Source organism: Pelodiscus sinensis, chromosome 22 (genome assembly GCF_049634645.1).
Source record: "Pelodiscus sinensis isolate JC-2024 chromosome 22, ASM4963464v1, whole genome shotgun sequence".
NCBI classification, from domain to species: domain Eukaryota; kingdom Metazoa; phylum Chordata; order Testudines; family Trionychidae; genus Pelodiscus; species Pelodiscus sinensis.
The window spans coordinates 14,953,141-14,971,600 of NC_134732.1; the positions used below are offsets into that span (position 1 = coordinate 14,953,141).

Consider the following 18,460-nt stretch of genomic DNA (forward strand, 5'->3'; position numbering starts at 1 on the left):
CATACTTGAATGGAATCTGCAACAACTCAAAGAAGAACTGGTAACACCTACATTCTACCTCACATTGTATGTAGCCTGCCTTTTAAATGTAGGGATTTCTAGAAGTTTGTAAGTTTCCCATAAGAAAAAAATTATGGTTGCACAAATACATGGCTATACCTCCTTTTAAATAAACAAACCTTCAACTTCTGACACCACTCATTCTCAGTCAAATTTATAACCACGTAAAAGTAATGTTGATGCTTCAATATGTTAAGAGTAAACCAGTCCAGCCCAAACTCACATTGTCGAAAAGTATGAATAATCTACCAACTCTGTTTTCTTTGCAACTGTTTGCTCCTCTAAAAAATATTACTACTTCTTTCTACTGGTAGTTTTCTAATGAAAACTGATTCAAATAAATGGACTACTCTATATTTTAATCAGCTACTTTTAGCTGCACTATGGAGACATATTTAGATTAATTTCTCAGTGGCATGCCAGAAACATAAGGGTTTACAAGACTGAAAGGGTTACTGAGTAAACATGCTGACATAAAAACATATGCAGTAGATTTTGATTGAAATATACCTTGCTAAAATAATTTAGAAACCCTTAGATAAGTTATTTTTGATGCGCGGTAACACAATGCACCACCCACATCTGGAAGATTCAAGTTTTGAACTGCCAGCTTCACAAGGGAGTGTAGATGCTACATTTGCTATGAACTAATTAGATGTGATTAGCCTTTGAGATACAATGCCACCATGAAAGGCCTTCAGAAAATTATTTTGTTGCATTCCTTTTCTGTCACAAACCATCTGGGTGCTTGTGCTCAGGAAGGGCTAGACTGGTATTTCAACATGGTTCTGTGGGAATCTAGACTGCCTAGATTCTAGAACCAAGCAAAGGTCACTGCCTTGTTGAAACCTGGGAAAGACCTACACTTGCCTTTGAGCTACGGACAATTTCTCTCCTAAGCATCCACTTTAAAAGATACTTAAGCATCCAATTTTGCAAAGAATTTCAGCATCTGTGGAAGGCATGTCTGGGAACAGAGCAAGCTGATTTTCACTACGGTCATAGTACATGCGATCAAGTGCCAGCACTTACAATTTTCATCACAAATGGATTCCAACATAAGCTGAAGACAAGTTCTGTTTTTCTTGATCTGACCAGAATGCAATATGGTTTGACACATGGTGAAATTGTCTAGAACTCTGCCAAGTTAGTTAATATGTGCAATGCTTCTGTTTGAGAAACTACAATTTCATTGTGCATATTAATGATAAAACAAGAGCTTGGAGACAACAGAACAACAGCCTCCCACAAGGATCAACATAACTTCCAATGTTGCTCAATTTATATTTAAATGACCTACCATAAACCTGGTCTCAAGTTCGTTTCTGCAGACAAACATATGCCTCAGCACTCAGTCACACACCTTTGACATATTAGAATGTATTTGGGATGCAAATATGGCAACTAGTCAATTTTGTCATCGGTGGTTCCTAGTACCAAGTGAAATAAGATTGTCAAGTGTTTTACACTTACATAATGCACAAATGTGCAAAGAGCACAGTTTTGAATGGCCAGTGAGCAAAGCGTGATTCACGCCTACTACACTGAGATGTCATCTTGGATAAAGCGCTTAGATAAAGCACTGCTGGAGAGGCTCTGCTCCGTGTTCTTCCACTTATGCAGATAAGTTGACATCTATGTGGAGCAGGGCCTTCTCAGCCTTTGCCCCTAGGCTATGGAATTCTCTCCCCTGGGACAGTCACCTGGTGCCAACATTGGTACTGTGTCAGCACCAGGCCAAGGCCACCCTTTTTATCTGTGCTTTTATGATGTGTGTGTGTGTGGCGCACCTCCTTTTGAGGTGTTTTAGCAGGTTTTATGTCCCCTTCCCTCCTCCCCCTCCCCCCCGGGTCCTGTATTTTACTTTATATATATAATTTATTTATTGTGTTTTTTTAAATTTTGTAAGCCACCTTGAATATTTTAAATAGAGGGGCAGGATCAAAATATTTTAAATAAAATAAATAAATATCACGCCCATCTTACAAAGAATGCAGCTAAGGTCAAAATCTGCAACAACCTGCTTGGAAAACTGAACTGAATGACACGGGGCACCAAATGTTGCACACTCTTTGGCATGCAGTTATTCAATGGCAAGTAATGCGTTCAAATATGGGCTTGCTCATTTCATACAAAAAATGACTGATGTAGAGAGGAAAGTATAACAAAGTTCATGACAAAACTGTGTGATATGACACATCTACCATTAATTTAATACTTCACATGGCTGTCTGTCTCATGCTGCCCATTGCAGAAAAATTTATCATGTGAGAAATTTACAGTAGAGGATGCATGTTGAGCTTTATGGTCTACAGGGAAAGTGACAAATAATTATCTTGTCTCAGACCCCATTCAACATTAACCAGGGTTTGATTTACTGCAAAGGCAATGGAGCACTCTGAACTGGTTTCATACTGGGCATGGAATTTGTGCTTCAATGGAATTTCAATGATGTTTTAGGGACAGTTGACTATGTCAATGTGGGCAGCCACAAACCATGATGCATACTGTTGAGGACTGCAAAATTACTCCATTTCTTGGATGCCTTCATGCCTTGGACACCACTGATAAGAATGCTGTGGCTTGTTCTACCAGATTGCATACTCCAAATAAACTACTGTGTTGCCGTCTGTTCCAACTTAGATTTGAAGACCTGAAAAAACAAACTTAAGTGACAGCTAGTTTCATCTCCTCCCCTTGCAACTAAAAATCTTTAGGTAATACTGTTGCTCTGGACGATATTTTATTGTTACTAAAACCTTAATGCTACTAAAGGTCTGCAATTTAATTTAATATAATTTAATTTAATTTAATATTTTTGATGAAACAAGAATATTTGCCAAAATAAAAAGAGTGCTTATTGGTCAAATATACAATAGATACAACATATCTGAATTTCCATAGCATAAATAATAGCAAAGTGGTGGGAAGTATTCTTTATTTCCTAAAAAGCCTTTTCAAGGAAACATCTTGTTTTTGCTGCAAATTTTTCTCATGCTACTTCTGCTGTTATGAGGAATGAGGAAAAAGGAGAAGGGAGAACTCATATGTATGAAACTATAGCACAACTGTGATAAAATAAGCTATTTGTCACTTCATTGTTATGTTTAATATGATATCTTGTATCCGAGTATAAACATGGACTGTAAAAACAAAAATATGAGAGAGAACAAGCACATCAAATATTGATTAATTGATGTAGCTCCACACGTAGTCATTTTAATCCATGGAAATGTAATTATGTGTTCACTATTACAGAAACCAGGATGACTGCAGATTGTCTGCAATAACACCACAGCTGTTATGCATACAACTGTGACTTTAACTGATCTCCCAATATGCAACATATTTGAGTATGCTTCCTCCTTACTCTCTTCTCTCCCCCCCCTTCCCCCCAAAAAAACAACCACCAACCAAACAAAAAAATCCTGAGAACATTTGGGCACCTGGAAAGATAACAGAGGAAACTTTCACAATGCAACTGAAAAGTATTAATAATGTATCCTTTTCATCTCAGTAATTCTTCAATTGCTGCTGTTTATTTTGTTGACCCTAAATCAGTAATCACACACAGGAAAGAATCTGGATAAGAGATGTTCCCAAGTTATTACTGTTCTGCAAGCCACAATTTTAAACAGCTCCATCTTCCAAATCTAATATATAAAGGAGAATGTCTGTATGTTTGTGCTCTAATAACTTGGACACTATGAGACCTACCACAACCAAACTTTACATGGGACAACCTTTCCTCCAGGAGAAGGTTTTAAAGGTATTTTTGGACCTGATCAGCCTGATCTCAACCTGTAAAAATAAAAAATAACCCGCCGCGCTGCACTGCAGGGGCAGCCCCACCTATCCTAGGTCACGTGTCCACTGCCTGCGGTTCCCAGTGCCATCCGGGACTCGCCCTACCCCCACGTGCACAACAGCTCGGGCACCCGCCCTGCCCCCCGCAGCTACGATTACCAGGTAGTCTAAAAAAACCCCAAAACGGACACATCTGATCAGGAACGGGAGGGAGGAACCATCCGGGAGGAAGGGGGGGGCGGGAAGCAGAACTGGTGGGGGGAGGGAGCAGCAGGGCTGGAGGGGGAGGGAGGGGCAACCAGCAGGAAGCAGAGCTGGTCACGGGGGGGAGCGGGACCGAGCAACACCAGGTAACTCCACCTAGTTGCCAACAAATCAAACACCTCTTAAACTTGCAAAATTCTGTTCTCATCACTGGTCAGAGAAGTTAGACATCCAATTAATGGGCCTGATCCAGCCCTCATGATGAACGTATGCGGTCCATGGGAAGTGTTTAGAACTTGCATATACCCAAATTCCATTAACAAAACAACAAATGTCTAGCCCTTAAGACTTGAATCAAGTATAATAGATACAATACTCAGGAAATGGCAGACAGATAAATAGTAACAAATCATTAAAGCGCTTATACACAAACGTTAAAAGTCTAAATAATAAGGTGGGTGAACTAGAGTGCCTCATTTTAAAGGAGGACATTGAAATGATAGGCATCACAGAAACTTGGTAGGCATCTGGTATTGGCCACTGTTTGAAGACAGGATACTGGACTAGATGGACCTTTGATCTGACCCAGTATGATTATTCTTATGACTCTGCAGACATCCTGCAAGAAGTGAACTTTCCTGCTATCAATAATGTCACTGACATGTTAATTCTGAAACCTAATGATAATGTTTATACTTTTGTAACTTTTTTATGCATATTTTAGTTGCAGAATGGGACAGAAGTGGAAGTAAAGCCTAAGAGTAAGAGTATGTAAATTGGAAGTTGATGCAGGAAGACAATTCAGAAAGAAGAAATGACAAGTGACATAAGAACAGGAAAAAGGGAGAGAACAGAAATGCTAAACAAAATGCTAATGAAGGAAGAGGAGGGGAAAGTAAAGTGGAGAAGAAGAGAAATATAGTTCACTGACCCTTAGAGAGTATATTTTCCACCAGAGTGATGCTGAATGTGGCAATAAAGTAATGAACAAATAATAGTGACTGTAATTAAGAGTTCACTTACTTCACTAAGATGTATTCTACCCATAATATATGATGGCTACATTTTCAGGCTTTCCTTTGCAACCATGAAAGTTTAAAAAAAAACAAAGCTGAGATTTTCCTATAGGATTTCAGAAGCTAGAACTTCTGCAGGCAAAAACACCAAAAAAAAATCACAAGAATCATAATAAAGTTGAAAGAATTGGTATCAATACTCTGGTCCATGTACAACTGTTAAAAATGGAATCTGTCGCTCTCTACCAGAATTATTGTTCATGGGTCAGAATATTGTGTTACCAATAAATTTAACTCATCTGTCAAAGAAAAGCACACTTTCAATCAAAGTCTACCCAAGTTATCACTGACATTAAATAGAGTTACACTGAGATAAAAGAGTGATGTTTGGCCCTTTATCATGTAATCTTGCTAACAAGGCCTTTTTACCCATGCTGTTATTGATATATTGGTAAGGAAATACAATAGTTTATAGATTTTGGATCACTAGGTGTTTGAAGATACCATACAAAGAGAAAACTTTGCTGACTGCACTTTGTTCTCATGTCACTTTATCTTAAGAAAGCTTGGATTCCCTTTGGGTCCAGCACAAACTCAGAGCTGCAGACTTCAGTGTCAACAGAGATACAGATTATACTAAAAAAATCCATAGTCGGTAATGCAATGGATCATACACCAGTGGATCTTGTTCTGTGTGAAAGGCAGCAGTCTACAAGTATGTTCAATATCCTGAATAATCACTTAACTCTTCATTTCCTATAATAATAATAAATAATCATCATCATCATCATCTTATATGTAACTAAATATTTTAAGCAGTTTACTTGTGTATAAGCCTAGTTGTGGTGTCAGTGTTTTTGGCATCACAACATAGACATCAACACTCTAGGCAGTCTATGTCCTTAAACATTTTCTAGGTGTCCTGTCACTGGTAAAGAAGATTTCAATCCAATGAAAAATTAACATATGGTGAACAGATGGACAGAGAACAGACATTTTTTAAGAAAATACTAGCACCGGAGAGTTCTTGGCTCCAGTCTTATAGGACTTTCTGAAAAGATCTACTCAAATCTCCTAATCACTGATCAGTTAATTGAGAATCTTGCTTCAATGTCAATCTGATCTTGGGGAAAACAAACACATACACACCCTCAACCTTAAGGCCAGCTGGAAAGGAGAAGTCCTGTAATTCAGATTTGCTGATAAAATCCAAAAATACATTCAGCAAGAATGACAGGCAGCAATACATTGTTTTCATGGTACCCAGAGTTCCTATCCAATTACTTGTATTGTTCTTCTATAGAGCAAGCCCATAGCAAAAGCCTCTTACTGTTACCAGGTTAATTTTTTAAGTTAAAAATAAAAATCATACAATAAACACTCTAAAAAATGTTTCATTACTTACTGAGGTGGTAAAACAAGGGTTGTAGGTTGTGCTTTTGGTCTCCGTTTTGCAGATACTCCCATCTGGTTGGCTGAACGTTTCAAAGACTGTTGATTCAAAAGGCCAGATGCTAATCCTGCATGGTACTGCAACTAAAGAGTAAAGTGAAATCAGCAAAGAGACAGTACATTAAAAATCCTCCCCTTTGCCCAACTGCAATATTCTGTACATTTCAAACTTTTATCACCTACATCGTTAGTAACACAGAAGTTACTTGCTACTAGTTAGACAGTATCTAATACTTCGTACTTTATAGCACCTTCCAGTCAAGAACTTTATAAACATTAAATTCAATTTATGCTTTATAACAGGCCTATGAGGAAGGTAGATATTTTTATTTTATAGACAAGGAAACTGTCACAGTAGCTTGCCAACATAACATAGCAGTTCCACAGGTAACCCAGTAACAGAATCAATATCTTCTGAAAGCCAGTATTGTGCATAAAACCCTAGAACATTCTCTCTTACCAACAACCAGGCATTCTGAATTTTCTTCCTATCTGAAGTCACCATACTAGTTTTATAGGCGGCTTTATCTATGTGAATTATCTGTGACCAATATTGTAATTTCTGCTAGACAACACTTTTAGGCGAGTCTTCATTAAAAACTGTAGTGTTTAATAAGTTACAGATGCAAATTAATTAAGGATAGTATAGTGTCCAAGTTGATCTAAATCCAGAGGCAGCCAATTTCTCCCAATTCCTACTACATCTGAGCAGCAAATTAATTATCAACTAATTGTGTACATGATTAGTCAATTACCTGCTTCTTAACCCCCTTAAAACCCTCTAAATCGAATCCGGGAGATCTCTCTCTGTAGTGTCAAGTACCAGATCTTTATTCAATTTTAGTCAAATGGAATTCCTTCTATATCAGCAGTTCTGTATCCATGTTTTGTGAAAGTGTCTGTACATTTGTTTGGAAGAGGTCAGCTATTTTACAATTTAGGGAAACTAAACACATGACTACCACATACAAAAGTCATAGCATCCAGGCCATAACTTGGGTCCTTCAAATTCAGTAATGAAAAATGTACCATGGTCCGTGAAATCTGGTATCCCTCAACGAAATCTAATCTTTTGTGTGCTCTTACTCTACACTTTAGAGATTTAATGGGGAAAACCAATGTCTCTCAAATTGGGGGCTTTCTGACCCAAAAGGGAGTTGTGGGAGGGAGATGTTGCAAGTTATTTTAGTGGGTGTTGCGCTATTGCCCCCTTTATTTCTGCGCTGCTTTCAAATCTGGGCAGTCAGAGAACAGCAGGTGCTGAGGGCCCAGTTTTGGAGGCCTCAGCACAGAAGGGTAGCAATCCTGTACCATTACTTACTTCTGCACTGCTGTTCACAGTAACTGTACCTTCAGAGCTGGGATTCCAGACAGCAGCTGCTACTCCCCAGCTCTGAAGACAGTGCTGTCACCAGCACTACCTCAGAAGTAAGGGTAGCAATACTGCAATCTCCCATACAATAATCCTGAGACACTCCTTTTTGGGCTAGACCCTTATAACACCACCACTGTGGAATTTCAGATTTGAATAGCTGAAATCATTAAACTTATGTTGTTTTTAAATCCTTTGTGAAATTTAGCAAAACAGACCATGAATTTGGTATGGCCCTAGGCATAACCTAACAATGCTCAAAAAATAAAATCCACTTACATACCACCATTCTACAGTGTACTGACTGAAAATGAGAAAATACCAATTGAAATTATCTCCTTGAAAACTGCTATAAAAATGAATGAAGCTAGCGAGTGAGCCAATAAGACTTAAATGTCAGTGTTTAGAGCATCCATATTGCTTTTTAACAGCTTCCTGATTTACTTGGTCGATTTGCTATGTGATTTATACAGCACTATGACACAGACAAAGATGTATAGCAGTCTTAATAAAAGCAGAACTACTCTCAGCTAGTGAAAAGGAGCGATATGATATTGCTCTAAACTCATCTCAGACCAATGAATTTTGTTCAAATTTGTTTCTCTCCTACAAATTTCTAAAATGGGAAATCAATGAATGAAAGGGACATTACAAGTTTGAAAGACAATGTTTCAAAATGTCAGGGGATTAGTTTTCAATCTCCACTACCAGAATTTGAAATGAATGCAATATGCACAATGCTTTATGGACTTAAAGAGAAAGATAGTTTGTCAGGACACCTCTTCTTGGCTCTAAGAACATTCCCTTTCCTCTTCTTCATTGCAACTTATTACGCTCAGTGCAAACTCAGCCATTTTATCCCTGCTGACACACTCTGGAAGAGTTATGCTCACTGTGCAGAGTGGCACAACAGGTATTTTACCCAAATGAAATCATTTTGGCCACCTGTTCAAAAGACAGAGCAGAAAATGGTACTATTACAGATTAATTCTTACGCATTACCATTTAGGGTTGCCAGATGGTTTCAACAAAAATACCAGACACACCTGACATTACATCACAATCTACACTACATCTTATTTAGAAAATACCAGATATTTATATTTTCTCAATTTGTTTCCCAGACAGAAAGCTCAAATACTGGACTGTCCAGTTCAGAACCGAACACCTGGCAACCCTATTACCATTTTAAAATAGGATACTATTCAGAGACCTCCTGTTGTATTACACACTTACGGGCCATGTACAAGAAAAGTGTGTACCATTTTTTTAAAAATTATTATTCCAGAAAACAAACTATATCCTTGAAGGCTGGTTCCCAGTAATTCAGTGACTTTTGTTAATTAGGTATATTATATTACACACACATCAACCATTCTATGCTTCCAGGAACACAGACCCAACTGTCAAATCTATAGAGGCCCATTAAATATTTAAAAAACATCTTTCTAATGAGAGAAAGGGTCAAAGTTAATAAAACTGACTGACAGTTCCAATCCAATTGCATTTATATATTATTTAAGCATCACATACACTAGTGTGAACAACTCATTTTTGAACCAAAAAGACTGGGGAAAATGTTTCCCTAGTCACAGGTTCTGAATAACAGAACCAAGACTGAAGGTAATTCCAATACATAACTATTCACAAATACAGGGATGAAAGTTACCGTATTTTCCGGCGTATAAAACGACTTTTTATGCTAAAAAATATCCCCCAAAAATCGGGGGTCGTCTTATACGCCGGGTATAAACATACTGTAGCTTCGGCTACATACAGAACGTCCCTGTGCTGATACTGTATGTACCACGCTGAGCCAATCCCGGCAAGCGGTGTATTCTATTAATGCATACAAAGCCTGCTCGGATTGGCAAAGGTTGTAATAGCCCGCCTCTCTGACTCAGCAAATCCGAGCAGGCTTTGTATGCATTAATAGAATACACCGCTTGCCGGGACTGGTTCAGCGTGGTACATACAGTATCAGCACAGGGACGTTCTGTAGGTAGCTGAAGCTACAGTACTGTATTACCGCACATCCAGCGGCCTAAAAGATTAGGGACGTTCTGTAAGTAGGTGTACAACAAATGGCTGGTAGAAAAGACCCCATCATGGCTCCAGCAAGAAGAAGGAAATTTGAAGCCAGTTTCAAGCTGAAAGTTGTAAACTTTGCCAAGGAACATAATAACTGTGCTGCTGCAAGTCAATATGGAGTAACAGAAAAGATGGTCCGAGACTGGAAAGCAAATGAAGATGCATTAAAGAGTATGCCAAGTAGTATGTGTGCATTAAGAAGAGGCACCCCACATTGGTCAGAACTTGAAAAGCACGTAGCAGACATGGTGCATGAGCATCGTCAATATGGTTATGTAGTGACACGAAACAAAATACGTATGTTTGCACTTCAGTGGGCCAAATCTAACCCAGATCACAACAAAGGATTTAAGGCCACTGTATCCTGGTGTACTAGGTTCTTGGAAAGGCATAATCTGGTACTAGGCAAAAGACCAAAATTGCACAAAAATTACCAGCAGATCTTGACGGCAAAGTAAGTCTTTTCCATCGATATGTATTACAACAGTGCAAGAAACATGGCTATGCGTTAAGTCAGATCGGAAATATGGATGAAACTCCTATGAATTTCGATATGGTTGGAAATAAAACTGTTAATCCAAAAGGTGCAAAAACAGTGTTAATTAAAGCAACAGAACATGAGAAGTCCAGTTTTACAGTGGTACTAGCATGTACAGCTGATGGCGCCAAACTAAGACCAATGATTATTTTTAAAAGAAAAACAATGCCGAAAATCAAGTTCCCTCTTGGAGTTTTTGTACATGTGAATGAAAAAGGCTGGATGGATGAAGAAGGGGTAACGCTATGGCTTGATAATATATGGAGTAGGCGACCAGGTGGACTTCGTCAAGAACGTAGCCTACTGGTGTGGGATATGTTCAGGGCTCATTTAACTACCAGCACAAAGAAAAGGCTGGCAAGAATAAACACAGATGCGGCAGTTATTCCTGCAGGATTGACATCATTGGTACAGCCACTGGATGTATGCCTAAACAAGTCATTTAAAGATCGCATTCGAGAACAGTGGAATGAGTGGATGGTTAGCGGCGAAAAATCATTCACAAAAGGAGGAAACATGCGTGCGCCACAATTGGATATTTTGTGTAACTTTGTCATAAAAGCCTGGAATGATATTGATGCAGAAACAGTAATCAAGTCTTTCAAGAAGTGTGGCATATCAAATTCTTTGGATGGTATGGAGGACGACTTCTTGTGGCAAGATGAAGGGGAAGCCGAAGCTGAAGCCACACCATCTGATTCGGAATTAGATCCATATGATGACTGTCTTACAAATGTACCACAAGATGTCATTGATGACTTATGATGTCAGAGGATGAACATGATGAGGATTTTGAAGGATTTTAAGTACCGGTAAGTCAAAACCATTTTAATTAAAATTATTTAAATCAAATCTGATGTTATTAAATGGTGTTGCCTCAGAAGGGGGGGTAGTCTTATATGGCGAGTATAGGCCAAAACCTATGTTTTAACTGGAAAATTAGGGGATCGTCTTATATGCCCAGTCGCCTTATACGCCGGAAAATATGGTAATACATACAATAGATAATATGGTATATATACATAAATGTACACTTACAATGCACACATATACCTCCTAAAGTTCCATGACAGCAACTCTCATTTCAAAATGGAGGACCATAAAAAGTTCTATAATAGTTCTCTGCTTTTCAAAATAATATTTTTGTGAATGTAATCACTGAAATTTCCAGTAGTTACACATTCACATGCAGAGGGCAGGCACACAGACCCTCCCTCCCCCAGACTGTTGCCTCGGATACAGAAGAAGCAGCATGGGGGGGGGGGGGGGGAGGAACAGGTGGCTCCATGGGAGCTGGCACGCATGGGGAGCCAGCTTCCCACATGTACTGGCTCCTGCCAGACTCCCCAGTGCCCCGTGATGTTTCTATCAGAGGCAGAAGCATAGGGGAGGAGGAGGCTCCATGGGAATCGGTACTCATGGGGAGCTGTTTTTTAAATGGCCTCCCCCAAAAAAAGTACCAGCTCCGGCCTGACCCCGCTCTGCTGACTCTGCAGGAGCCAGCTCCCTGCATGCAACAGCTCCACCTCCCGTGCTGCAGTCTCTGTATCCGAGCCAGCAGCATGAGGGGGCAGGCAGCTCCACAGGCGCCAGTGCCCACGGGGAGCTGGGTTAAAAGCTAAAAAAGTTGAAAAGCTTAAAAGACAGCGCCCCATGAGCACCAGCTCCTCCCTCCCCTTCCCTGCCTCTGATACAGGGGCAGCGGGGAGCTGAAGGGATGTAACCATGTGGGTTAACCGATGAGCCCAGGCTAACATCCCTATTAGTTTCATGAGCTTTCTAGAAAGTTCCTTTTTCCCCGCATAAAATTATCACAGTTCAGTTATTGTAGGAACTAATTTAAAAAATTGCTTGCCATTCTATTTTCAGAAATTTTCTGTATAGGAATTAGCCGGTAGACTGAATATAAACCACTAATGTCACCAAAATGATTCAAAAGTAATGAATCAGACTTTTAAAAAAATCAAGTTTATTTTCTTTTTTTTCTTTTTCTTTTTTTTAAAACTATTGTCTTTTTCATTTGACTTTTCATCTCTGTGCCTTGAAAGTGCTTTCAAGGATTTCTAGGCAACCACAAGGGATAGAAATTCTCTTTAAAAAAGATGAGCTTCTCCTGCAGTCACCTGACTCCTGGAAAATGATCTTTAAAGAAAGACATCAAACAACATAAGATTCAAAACAAATTTGTGAAAGCTGACAACAATGGGTAATTAGGCTGTCTTTAATCACAGGGTGAAATAACGTTTAAGACAGTGCAAAATATACGTACATTTCACAAAGTATTATTCTGTTAGTTTATGGATTGTCCAACCTCCATTTGTTCACTTTGGCATGCAATAGCTCAAAGCCTTTATTTTGCTCTCAGTAGCACTATTATACATGGCAACGATGGATAATCTAGGCTAATGAGTGAACCGCATGAGTGGCCATCCATCTCAGTGAGCAGCAAGATTGTCATAACCAAGACGGTCTCCCAGGATAAGGTAGTTTAGCTAACTGTGCTTGCATACCTAAAATTTGCAGGGTGTGCCAACTGAACCATAGCAGCAATTTGATCAATTGCAGAGGAAGCACATAGCTTTTACAGTCAACTTTGTGTGCAGTCAGCACACAACTTACTTCACATGCCCTTGCTTTATGTGCGTGTCACCTTAGAAATACTGGCAGGGAAAAAAACTAAATAGAAAAAAAACTAGTGGAACCTGGGAACCCTATGTGAGAGCAACGGTGAAAAAATGTCTTGCATCACATAAAGCCTCAATGGGCTGCATCTGGCCCACAGGATACAAGATGCCCCCCACGGATATATGGTATTTCAGAACATATGCACTTTTGTTGGCACAATTCCATCATTTCATGAAAAAAGGTGATTTGAAACACTTGTATAAATAGTAATTAGTATTACTTAAAAAAATATTGGAAACAATCATAGCCTTCACATTAATAAACACATGTGGTATTTTTACACAGTTCAAAAACCAACTCACACTCTCCTGGATGCTGAAAAAAATATTGGGCTTCTGTAGCTCAAGTTTCTGGAACATTTACAATATATCAGTCAAGAATGGATTCAATTCAAGTAGGGAGTAGAGTGAAACCAGTTCAAGAAGTCTATGATTTAGTTCATCTACTTCTTCTAAGCATCATTCAGAAGGTATGTTACATGATAAGAAAGATTCCTTCCTTTACTTTTCAGGAAAGAGTGTTACAGTGTGGTTCCCTAGGGTCCAATCAAACGAGGCACTCAGCATCTACTGTGATACGTGAAGTGCTTTCAACTCATTAATTTCAATAGATGCCAAGCATCTTGAAGGAACAGACCAATGAGCCATCTCATGAGTGACAACTTATTATAGCAAAGATGTGACTAACTGATTCATCATCTGAAGAAGTGAGTTGTGCCCATGAAAGCTCATGGTACTATCTATATATACTTTTGGTTTGTCTCTAAGGGTCCGTCTACACTGCACTGCTATTTTGGGATACTGGATTTATCCCTAAATAGCTACCCCGCATCTGCACAAGCCGCCTGCTATTTCGAAATATTTTTTGAAATAACGGGCGTGCTATTTCGCCATCCCGGTAAACCTCATGGCATGAGGATTAAGAAATGTCTCAAAATAGCAAGTTATTTCAAAATTTGGCACTGTGTAGATGCACCAAATTTCAAAATAAGCTATTTCAAAATAGAATCGAGATAAGATACACAATGTGCATTGCACAAATTGCATATTTTATTTCGAGTTTAGGGTGCTGTGTAGATAAGGTGCTATAAGACTTTTTTTTTTTTTATTAGTCACAAACACTCTAAACTTTTCATTAGGGTTTTTGCATGCATACTGGTATCACATTACTCCAAATAATGTGTTCTCCAATTGTAACCATACTGTTTCAATAAAAACCATCCCAGAAGTTTCTTTTATTCTGATCTTTTCAAATGATCATCACCCCACAAGCTGCTGCTAACAGTTGTTTAGCGTTTAGCTGACAAAATGCTAACCAGTAACAGCTGTCAGATTAAAATATGCAAATACCTGTTGTACCTGAATGCTGACACATTGAACAGTATTAAGAATAGTCATCGTATCAGCCACTTAGCCAGGATTCCTCTTATTCAAAAGCACTATTACAGCAACTCCTCCATACAACTTTCAGATTTGGGAAAATCCAATTGGTTGGTGAGAAGCTAAGCTCTTTACTAGTAAAATGCTAAGAAGATAAGTTTAGCCATATAGAGTGAAACTAATGATCTATCTAGTCAGGAATGGGCAATAATTTTCGTGGGAGCACCACTCAATGCATTTTGCTAAGACGTCAGGGGCTGGCTCGGGGCCCTAGAAAGGGGAGAGCCTTGGGCAGAAGGGGAAGGGCTGGTGAGATCAAGGAGAGAGAGACTGTGTGTGTCAGAGACTTTGCAACACCAATTGCTCGTGTGTTGGTAGCACAGAGACTGGAAAAGTGTGTGACAGTGTGTGCGCTGACTGGTGCTGGCTAAGTTTCTGAGAGATGACACGCACAGTCTCTTCCAGACAGAGAAAACTATCCTGCTCTGCAGAGATGCTGTATATGGGGGAGAGAAGGGAGAAGAGAAAAAGCTGGCTGCCCACAGTGCATTGTTCTCAAAGTTGATAGCAGTCTCCCTAGTAGGGACATGGTACTTCAAACTGAATTGAATTCTTCTGCATGTGGGGACACGAACCTTCGACTTTATAACACTGGGTGGTAAGAAATCTACCTTAATAAATTCAATCTTATCTCATAGTGTAGAGCAGAGGGTGCAGGACAAGAGGACAAATGTAATACTTTGAAGGAAGAAAAGTAATGGGATAACATCTGTTACCTCCACAGATGGGGTACAGTACTTGTTGCTTAAGCATTCTAGTGAGTTGGAACAGGCGTGGGGAATATATTTTTTAAAAGTATCAAATGTTTTAATTAAATCGGAATCTAGAACAATATATGATATCTGGCTTTCTTAATAATTGAAAGCTCTAAAACCTAGTTCAGCAAAAGAAAATAAATAAGTAAATAAATTGGAGAACCTGGTCTTTTGATCAACTGATGCTGTTTTGTCCAAGTTGAGAATTCAGCTACCATAAAATGATCAAACATTGTTTAGGGAGAAAAAAAATTCCAAACTGGTCTCATTATCTGAGATACGCTTTTAAAAGTATCAATTAAAGTAATGTAACTTCTCTCTTGCCTCAGTTCGTCTGCAAAGATGAAACCAAGGGAGTGTTCTGTTGGCTTGCTCATAGCTGGGTTCAAAAGAACTACTACAGCTTTATCATAATAGACTCCCTCGTTAGCTGAAAGGGAGAAGTATTTTAATGAGGGGCAAAGTACTGTGCATCTTAAAAGAAGAGAAATGTGAGTATTTTTGCTAATGTTACAGTGGTCTTAGAAAGTCCTGTGATGGATAAGGATCTGCCATTGCTTTCAGGCAGCCCCTATTCTCCTAGAGGTTAGACCCAGGTACTTTTTAAAACAACTCCCTCTTGTTTCTCTCTCATTTCCTGCCCCCTCAAAAGCAATTTATTTAATACTATATACATCTATGTTCCTGTAATATTTACAATTAAGATTTTGGACAAAAGGTACCTGGGGATTATATAAACACACACACAAGATTTCTGCTTTTATTTATTTTATTTTATTTTTTGGTCAACAAAGTGATTACAACTCAAAAAAGAATTCAAAGGATTATTAATATGTGAATTTATTGCAAACAGTGAACTGACATGATCAAATGCTCCAGGTGCTTTTTCAGTTTCTTCAGGCTAAATAATAATCTTCAGTAAGTGGCATATAATGGCTTATTTTGACAGAGATCAACAAGTACAGAATCTTCCGTAAATGAATGATGTAAGCCTCTGACTGCCAGAACTTGGGACTAGTCAATGGGGATGGCTCACTGGATAATTGTTCATTCTCTTCATTCCCTCTGAACCCTATGGGGTTCTGGCCACAATCAGAAGACAGGTTATTGGGCTAGATGGGTGGGCAAAATATGGCCTGTGGGCCACATGTGGCCCACCCAGCATTTCTATCCAGTCTGTTCAGCTGGTTAGAAGAGCATACAGCAGCTCGTGTTCAGCTGCCCCTTCCCCACCTTACTCCATCCTGCAGCCGAGCTGCTCCCAGGACTCTCCTACTGCCTCTGTGGAGGGGGAACAGAGGAGCGCTGATGTCAGGTTGTCCCTCTGTCCCAGTACCCCTTCTCTGCAGAGGAGGAGGTACACAACAGACCACGATAGCTTTCCCTGTCTTAGAGCATGGCATCTCTCAGAAACTTACCCAGCATCAGCCAGCACACACACTATCATACTTTCTCCCAGTCTTGAAGTGCCAGAGTGGGGAACAGCCTTGATAGAAGGTTTAAGAGTCTACTGACAGGGTTAGATCTCAGCAAATGCAACATAGCCCTTGTGGTGGCAGCCTACTATATGCTCCATAATATTTCTGAGACCAAAGGGGAAAGTTATCTGGCAGGGTGCGAAGCTGAGGGAGAGTGCCCAGCCTGAGATTTTGAGCAGCCAGACACCAAGTTGACAAGGAGAGCACAGCACGGAACAGTGCAAATCAGAGAGGCTTCGAAATTAAATTTTACAAATGGCCAGTTTTGAGAGTCATGCACACTGCTCTTAACAAGGTGCCTCTGCATTCAGTGTGTTTGCCTATAATCTCCCACCCACCCCTGCAATACAAGCATAAAGACAATGCTGTTCAGAGATAATGCATTTTTAATTTAGTGAAGACGGCAAAGACAGAAAAGAAGTCCATGGTGGGACCAAAAGAGGGGGAGGGGAAATCAGAAGGACAGCCTTCTGCGGCCTTGGAGATTGAGTGTGAGGTTGCCCTTGAGTATCCCTCCTTCCCTCCCCCTCCCACCATGTCCTGGAGGCTATGGAACTGGGCAAAGAGGGAAAGTAGTTCTGCATGGTGGGAGTGGAGGGTTCCTCTCCAAGCTCACCACAAGGCACTCCATCACAGCCATCAGGGATGAAAAGACATTCTCCTGCTGATTACTTGCAATTTCCTGCACACTCTCCTCTCCTGCCACTCCGCTATCCTCTCCTCTAGGAACATATTCCTCTGTCTACTCCATCTGTTTCTTAAACATATCTTCCCTTGTCCATTTTTGCGTGTGGATCTGTGTGAGCCGGATGGCTGCTAGAGCCAGGGGAGTGCGCAGTAAGCTCCCTGCTGTTCTCACTGTAACAAAAAGTTACAAGGGCACACATTACAGGAATCATAGAACCATAGAGCTGGAAGAGACCTCAGAAGGTCATCAAGTCCAGCCCTCTGCCCAAGGCAGGACCAATCCCAACTAAATCAACCCAGCCAGGGCTTTGTCAAGCAGAGACTTAAAAATCTCTAGGGATGGAAACTCCGCTACTTCCCTAGGTAACTCATTCCAGGGCTTCACCACTCTCCTAGTGAAATAATTTTTGCTAATATCCAACCTGGACTTCTCCAGCTGCAAATTGAGACCATTGTTCCTTGTTCTGCCATCCATAACTACTGTGAACAGCCTTTCTCCAGCCTCTTTGGAACCTCCCTTCAGGAAGTTGAAGGCTGCTATCAAATTGTAGCTAGACAGGCCACCCCTCTGTCACATCCATCTTGTTTGCCCCTCTGAGGTGCTTGCATACAGGGCAGAGAAGGAGCAATAAAATCAGCATAGTCTTTGAAGCCTCGACACAAGGCCCGGATATGCTGGCTCATCTGACCCTGGGTAAGCTGAAAACATAGATATGAGAAAGAATGATCAAGGCAATAAGCTGACCTTGAGCCTGCGAGAACTGCCCTGGCTAGCATCTATATTGATACGATCACACACAGTCGTCCCTGGGAGAGGAATCTCCCACTGAGAAAAGAATGCCCAGTACTCCCAATTTAGTTATCTCTCTTACAAGT

General features: G+C 40.0%; 1 protein-coding gene across 2 annotated transcripts in view; it reads right to left on the reverse strand.

The window, feature by feature from the left end:
- The window catches only part of MED27 (mediator complex subunit 27), a 255,637-nt gene that overhangs the window by 147,885 nt on the left and 89,292 nt on the right, over window positions 1–18,460 (reverse strand). For both annotated transcript variants that reach the window (XR_012897207.1, XM_075905682.1), the window contains exon 3: window positions 6,493–6,623. Coding sequence is in view for 1 of the 2 variants with exons in the window: in XM_075905682.1 (XP_075761797.1) it covers window positions 6,493–6,623 (131 nt within the window). In the remaining variant the exon portion in view is untranslated. The remainder of the gene's footprint in view (window positions 1–6,492; window positions 6,624–18,460) is intronic.